At 34.8% G+C, this 8,223-nt stretch overlaps 1 protein-coding gene across 1 annotated transcript in view; it reads left to right on the plus strand.

Annotated features, from left to right (window-relative positions):
• The first annotated feature begins 1,075 nt into the window (after positions 1-1,075).
• LOC110019116 (LEAF RUST 10 DISEASE-RESISTANCE LOCUS RECEPTOR-LIKE PROTEIN KINASE-like 1.2) overlaps positions 1,076-8,223 on the plus strand; it is a 23,230-nt gene continuing 16,082 nt past the window's right edge. The window contains exon 1 of the mRNA XM_020716690.1: positions 1,076-1,918. Within this exon, the coding sequence (XP_020572349.1) occupies positions 1,177-1,918 (742 nt within the window). The 5' untranslated portion in view covers positions 1,076-1,176. The remainder of the gene's footprint in view (positions 1,919-8,223) is intronic.

The following is an 8,223-nucleotide window of genomic DNA, read 5'->3' on the forward strand; positions in this document are numbered from 1 at the left end:
TACTTCAATATTTTGAAAGACATCATTATTTGTGGATGATTTATTCTAATTCATTCTTAAGAAAGTAAAAGATTTTAGTTTCTAAAATCAAAAAGACCAACCAACACATAATAAGAAATAGCTACACTTTTTACTCAACAACAAACAACTTTTAAAGGCGAAAAATTAACGCAAAGATAATGTAGCTCCGGGAAACAAATATTCCTATTGCTAAGCACATAAAAAACTGAGCATCTTAGTGCTCATTTTTCCTTAAATATCAACTTTGAAAGCGATAAAAATGATTATACTAGAGTTAAAAGTAAAATGTATCTAACCTATAAAAAAAAACCCTACCAATTTAGTTAAGATCTTTTGAAATAAACAATAGATGAACAATAACTGTACTTTTCAATATTTGGCATCCATGACCAAGAAAACAACTCAATTCATTATATAGTGCTTGAAATGGAAGCCATACACACACAAGAAAAAAAAAGTAGAAGAAAGAGTGAATTTGTGAGTATACCTAAGGTGGATGAATTGTTGGAGACAATCCAACTTGTTACATAGTAGAAATTGAGACAAAATAGGATACAAAGTAAGAGGTAATGGCCAACAATGACTCCGAGATGTCATTATACTAAGGAGACGAAGGAAGATGATGGCAAGGAAAAATTTTTGCGTGTGAACCCTCAAAAAAATTTGAGTGAGTCCCATTCTAATAAAAAAACAAAAATGTGTATTTCAGTGGCCCAGATTAGACACCGACGCAAGTTTGCATCAGGTATACGCACACAATAATCGCTCTATGGTAAGAGACGAGATTAATGTCCAACGACACGAAGATAATGAAGAGCACCAGAGGCAAGCCCTAAAAAAGAGATTATTTTGATATGGATATAATCCAAATTTTCAGATCATAAACTTTGAAATATAAAATAGCCAAAGACAAGCCCTAAAAAAGAGATCAGATCATAAACTTTGAAATATAAAATAGCCAAAGCACGTCATAGCTACACCAACTTCACTATTTTTTTTTTTAATTTGAAAACTTATTTTTAGTCAAACTTTGACCTTTAACAGCCGAAAGAGACCGCGTCACATCCCGATCACCATCAGCTATCAAAATGCCATATCCCGACCTTCTCGTGCAGTCCTCAACTTCATCTACTTCGGATTTCTCCTCTTCTTCATATGAACCCTACGATCCTTCCTCCACTCCCCTTCCCCAATCTCTTCCTCCTCTTCTCTGTACTCGTCTTCTCTTCTCTTCTTCCCACATCTGAATCCACCGACCACTATTACCTCCAAAACTGCCAGCCCAAGAGCTGCGGAAACCTAATCAATGTCAGCTTCCCTTTCTGGTTCCGAAGCCTTCAGCCTGACTACTGCGGCTACCCGGCTTTCGAGCTCCGGTGCGAAAATGATACAACAAAGCTTTCCATTCCAGAAGAAGACTACCATGTCCTCGACATATCTTATGACAAAAGAACAATTACTGTTTCAATGGCAAGGTTTGCCTCTTCGGATACTTGCCTACTTCCTTACTACAATCTCTCCTTCAGCCTCACTCCTTTCACCATCAGCTCACTTAACCGTGAGCTGGTCTTCGTCTACAACTGCTCTGCGCGGAAAGATGGATTTGTAGCGATCACTTGTCATAACAACAGGAGCTACGCGTATCTCGGAGGAACTTATCGGATTGAGGAGAGCGAGGGTTCTTTTGGTTCTTGCTACACGGTTGTCATGCCCGTGCTGACTTCTCCTGATCCTGATGTTAAGAAATATCCTCAGCTTCTGGCTAATGGGTTTCTGCTGAACTGGACTTCACCGGATTGTTCTGAGTGTTCGCGGAGTAAGGGACAGTGTGGATATAATAATGAAACAAGAAATTTCATGTGCATCTGCCCTGATAGAGCTCATTGGAGGAGTTGCTGTAAGTCTGCTGCTTCAATTGGATTTGTTAGGTTTTTGTTTCTCCCTTAATTATTATAGATAATGCTTCTATTTCTCATATGAGGTTGGATAGGTTGAATTTTCATGAAAAAGATACTATGGGAAATTGAAACTGAAGATCAACAGTTCTTGGTAATAATTTTTTTTATATGGATACACTTTTATTAAAGATTGCAATTTGTTATTTGTAAGAAGAATTTTATGTGAATAAATTACTACTTTTGATCATGACGGCTTGTTCGAATGCGTAAGTTTAATTACTCAAAAAAGCGCACACATCGTTTTCAATTTTTCCATCAGCGTATAAAACCTTCTTTTTTGTGTATCGCCGTACGTTTTTATTCTTATCCTCAAATGTCAATGCAGAACATTTCGGTGCGTTTTTTGTTGAAGTTCAAATTGGAATTTCTTGTGGGATTGAAGTCCGCTTTTGGGCGCTTGGGCGGGTTTGTCTGTTTGATGGGATTGCTCATGCAATGGGGAGGCCTTTTTAAGCTGGACTTGGTCAATGTCATAGAAACTCACAAGTATCTCACGTGCTTCATTTGACTTGATTATTTATGAAGAATAGATAGTCAATAATGGGCTAAATGTACTTTGGGACCAAATTATAGGTGGATTTTATTGATAGAAGTCAAACGAAGAGGACCTTGCTGTTCTTGGCACGTCTTGTAAATGAAATATGGATTCCATGATGTTTTCTGGAGCATATATTTGAGGAATTGATAGAATATAGAGCTCTTTGGTGCATTCAAAACAGAAGAAACAATAGTTATTTTCATTATAAAATTCTTTAAGAAAAAAAATCACTTGGTCTTGCTTAATTCCAAATACTCATTATTTTGAACCTCTTAAACAGCGAGGAAGGGCAGCATTAAGGGCTCCAATGTTAATGCTTATCCATGTTGGCCGTAAATTGTTAGCTTTAAAAATCCAAATCTAGCTCATTTTATAGAATAAATAGAGTTTGAAGTCTGAGAAGGCATATTGTATTCCAAATAAATTATTAGCTATGGATTTAAATGTCCTGTGGACTTTATAATCCAGTTTGAGGTGTTTTCATAAGCACCAGCTCTTATTGTGAATTATCTATCCTGGTCACAAGGGAGCACCTTTGATCAAACTTAGTCTAAACGCTCTAAGATACTATTTCTTAATTTCAAAAGATTTATATTGGGGAGAGAAAAATAAATTGCCGTTGGTTAAGAGTTGATGAGGATAAACTTGATCAAAAGCTCATGATTAATTTGTCATGCATTGCCTTATTTTATTAGCGGAGTTAGTCAAACCATATAAAAGTATTTTGTCAACAATCATGGGCTGTCTTATCTAAGGGAACCTTGTGGACTTAAACATTTGCTAAAAAGGATTCATGGCTCATCAAATGTGCTCATGGCTCATAACTCATAGACAGCCATTAAGAAACATTGATGCTTAATCCTTCATGAGCATATTTTGGGCAACATAACATAGCATAAAGGGATAGTCCCACATCTTTATTGGCTGAAGATTTTTTTAATGTTTTAATGTGAAGAAGCTTATTTTGGCATTCAATTTTTGTATTGGTTTGATCAAAGTTAGAGTTTTCATTCTTAGCAAAATATTATGGGGGACAGATAGATGGTTGTTTGGAGCTTGAAGAGGTCAATTATTGCTTAGGCATTTCATAGTTTTTTAATTTCTTTTTGTATGGTAGCTTTAGATAGAATTTCTTTTATTATGGCCCACTTAATCTTATTCATTTCATTTAGAAAAGAGCTCAAAATTTTTCTTAGTGGTCAAAAGCTTTATTTTGGTGATGAATCCATTGACTTATGATACTCATTAGGTGCACCTTGTAGAAGTATCTAATACCTTACGGTGCAAAAGAAGGAGAATAAATGATATGTAGTAGAAATAATTTTGTGTATTATATGCTTATAGTGAATGATTATAGATATTTATAGATTGTTTGGTTTCATGAGTTTGTTAGAGGTGCACGTGATTCAACGAACAAATTTTGTTGTTTATACACAAATGGTCTAAGATTGTTTTAGTCGGTTATAGTAGCAATTGGATTGTTCATTTTGTTTGGTTTGATTATAATTGTTATTACCGCCCCTCGAGTTGATATTTTATTCCCGGATTGTCAGCTTATTTCAAAAGAGCGGGAACCCACATAGTGACAGTGCTTTAGTGAAGATGGTAGCTATTTGATTGTTGTGGAGATGCGGTGAATGATGATATGCTAATTTTTTATACACCCATGGATGGAGTGAAAGCCCTTCAATGTGTTTTGTGCGAGTGTTGAAGATGAGATTTTTGGTTAGGGCAGACAAAGATGTTATTGCAATAGAGGGGAGTGAGCATGGGAGATGAAATTCAAAAATCTTGGATTGGCCTTCTGATCCATACAATGTATTTCACATCATTGGAGAGGTCACAATTTGGCTTGGAGGAGAGCGCCATTGTTGTTTGCTTTCTGGTACATCATGATATGAGAGTGTGACCTAAGAAGATTAATATCCTATGGTAGATTTTTGATATGTTGTGTTTCTTGCCCAATCAATGTCTGAGTAGACTTGATGAGTGAGCTCTATTTTATTGATTGGTAATCCTTTAGTGAGAGTGACATTGAGGTATCTGAGAAGTCTTTTGAGCTAGGTAAAATGGAGATCTCGAGGTGTAATAACTGAATTAAAAATAAATCAATAATACTATATAAGTAAATGTGTTAAACCGTTAACTGTCGAGATAGTTTGTTTCAGTGAAGTCAAGGGGAGCATATCTTGGCTCTTTTGATTGTAGCATATAGAGAACTAACGAGAACGAGAAAGAGAGCGAGAGCAGAAGGAATCAGAGGAAGAAGGGAGGCGGAATCTTTTCCAACCCTAACTTGTTGCTTCATTGAGGAGCTTCGTATCTGAGGCCACTATTGAGCCGAGTAAAGCGCATCATGTCGAACCCTAGCCATCATCCTTGAGTCGAGCTGCTTGTCTGCGAGTGAGGGAAGACGCGAGGAAGGAGAAGGAAGCAACGATAATGGAAAAGATGAAGAATAATAGGAGTGTTTTGTTTCTTTTCTTACTTGAAATTTGATGCAGAGCCATAGTCGAGGGAGGAAGCGACGCCGTGCTCCCATGTAGAGGAAGAGGAGGAGAAGGCTTGTATGTGCAGGCACGAGTCGAACCTCACGAGCAGAGGAAGAGTAGGTTAAAGCGGATTATGTGTATTGTGTTGGGTTGAGCCGAGAGAAAAGGAAGAGGAGAAAGACGAAGGAGGCGACTCGTGCATAAGGCTCTAGCATGTGACCAAAGAAAAAAGGGTGAGTAATTAGTTTCTGATTAAATTTAAAATGAAAGCTTACAGTTTGTTAAGTAATAAACTACATTTATTTGTTCATTCATGCGTCGCATTTGCATATTAATTTAACACATCATAAGTTTGTAAGTGTTCTCTAAGTTGTGTTAACTTACTGTTTCAATTAATTATTTCTTTCAAATAAAATACGAGGTTGGTATGACTAATTGGAGGGATTTGATTTACATGACTAATAAAATTAGTTAGTAAGTTGTTTATTTTGCTTTAAATTTTTATGTCATTTAAATATAAGAAATGTTTGATTGTAATACTTTTACTCTCAGTCTATGTAGTTACTTTGGATGAATTTGATTTCTGTTTAGTATACTTTATGAATTTTTTTAGTGATTTTTTCATTATTTGAACTTATGATGGATTATTGAATGATATAAATGAATAGTACTATGTGACTGCAATTTCTGACATGGTTAATTCTAAGATATCAGATCATGTCATGACAAAAGTGATATTAGAGCGATTAAGTTGGATCATGAAAAAAAAAGAGCTATTAAGTTTATCAAGTTAATTCATAAATAATATTAATGAAATGTTAAATTGTGTCTAATTATAAACCTTTTTATGTTATTTCATAAATATGAAAAATCAAGAAGAAGAAGTTAGAGATGTTGGGGCGGAAATTGATGCACCTCCAAAGATTATTATGAATGTAGATTCTTTTGCTGAGATAATGATTGTAGTGACTCAGATTCAGATGATTAAGAACGCTTTGAATCGGGCTAGTTTTAGTGGGGGAGGCCAGATGAACAAGTATTTGAAGTTATTTCAGGATTTGAGGCCACCTCTCTTTTTTGGAGGAGAAAGTCTAGTGTATACTAAGAACTAGCTGTTGAGAGAATATAATTTTAGATGAGTTGTCTTGTCCGCTAGTAAGAGAGTTGCACTTGCTACTTTTGCCTTAGAGAGAGAAACAGAGAGGTGGTTGTGAGAATAGTTGTAGGAGAAATTTGGGAGTAGAGTCAGCTACTTCGTATTGTTAGATGGATTTGTGATAACTTTTAAAGACTGATTCGTACCACTGCCTGCAGAAGACAAATGCATGATGATTTTATTAGGTTGTCTTGTTCACTAATAGGAGAGTTGCACTTGCCACTTTTGCCTTAGAGCGAGAAACAAAGAGGTGGTTGTGTGAGAATAGTTGCAGGAGAATTTTGAGAGTAGAGCCAATCACTCTGTATAGTTAGATGGATTTGTGGCAACTTTTAGAGACCGATTCGTACTTCTGTCTGTCAGAAGACATATGCATGATAAATTTATCCGATTGTATAAAGTGATCGGTCATTAATATAGTATGAGACAAAATTTAATATGCTTTCAGGTTATGCACCTCAGTTGATTCCGAATGCAAATGATATGATTAAACAACCACTAATTCCTCTTGGGATCAATGATTATTTTGTTTTGGTGAAAATGACCAGAAGGATTGAGCTAAATTTAGAAGATTCTCAGAAGAGGAGGGTCTTTCAGAAGAGTTGAAATTTAGAGGGATCAAAGTTTTATTGAGGCTCAGAGTTGGCAATCCTTCCAGTCATGAAATATAGGTGCTATGAAAGCTTGATTCAGGAGAGTCGACAGCCGAATTGAAGTGAATAAGTGTGACAAGTGTGGAAGGTCTCACAAAAGTGAGTGTCTTTCTTGATCGAAAATTTCTTTTTGGTGTCACCAACCAGAACATATGACAATGATTATTCTAGATTGGGATAGAGGGATTCAAGAGATCCTAGGGCAGTGCTGGGAAACTGAGGGTAGATGAATTTCCAAGATTAATGCCAAATCCAAGTCAAACTCAATAGAATGTCTACTTCAGAGCTTATGCACTTTTGCAACAGGAAGCTAAGACCTTCCCTGAAGATATTACATGTATGTTTTATATTTATGAATTTTAACCAAGTGCACCTTTAATTATAATTGAATTCATGTCATGTCATTCATAAAACAATGTAAGAACTTATAGATTAATAAGTCAACTCTAACTGTTCAATATAATATTTTTAATGATAGATATCATATATTTTCAGAATAGGTCAATAATGTTATTGTTTGATTCGGGAATATTACATTTTTTTATTACTTAGAAATTTGTTAAAGTGATGCAATTGAATAATACCATATATCTGTGGTATTATAAGTTAGAATGTCAAATTATACTTTTATGGAAGTAGTTATGTGAGGTGAAGATTATTGGAAGAAAGTAATTTGATGCACAATTGATTGTGTTACTGGTACACGTACCCGATGCTTATGCACAGTATAGCAATAGTTCTGATAGTATTTTTCACTTATATTTCCTTATTTTGCAACATAACCAAAAACTTGGTCCTGAAGAAAAATAAGAATTTAACTTTTTTATTTATATATATTTATATTGAGATACTACATAAGTATACGTATTATTATCAAGTAATATAGTACTTTTTGATTAAGACCTGAATATCGAACCCACAGGGAAGATTATGCAATATGCACTTTTTAGAAAGTTTTTCTATTTTTAAAAAGATAATTATTTAAACTAAAAATGATTTTTGCAGGAATTTAAAATTTGAATATTTTTGGTATTTTTGATATTTTAACGAAATAGTAAAAAGATAACTAAAGTTTTTGTAGAAGAAAAGTATTTAATATGAAAATATCTTTCTTCTTATCATGAATTAGTAATAAGTATAGGAATTCTGTTGTGGAAGTATGTAAATTATGTTATGTCAAATAGGAACAATAATATTCTTTACCCTTACTAGATATGCTATAAAAAACATTGGTTAATTTAAAGATTAAATAGTTTTGAAGGCCAGCTAGGCAAGGAAGATACTAGCTCTAACTCTAGAGTTCCCTCGATTCCCTCCACCTGGGGCTAACATTCTCGTATCAGAACCTAAAATAATAAACCAAGTTGGGGGCTTTAACCTGTCACTTTAAAGTCCTCTAACTCTA

Source organism: Phalaenopsis equestris, unplaced genomic scaffold (assembly GCF_001263595.1).
Source record: "Phalaenopsis equestris unplaced genomic scaffold, ASM126359v1 Scaffold000049, whole genome shotgun sequence".
Lineage (NCBI taxonomy): Eukaryota > Viridiplantae > Streptophyta > Magnoliopsida > Asparagales > Orchidaceae > Phalaenopsis > Phalaenopsis equestris.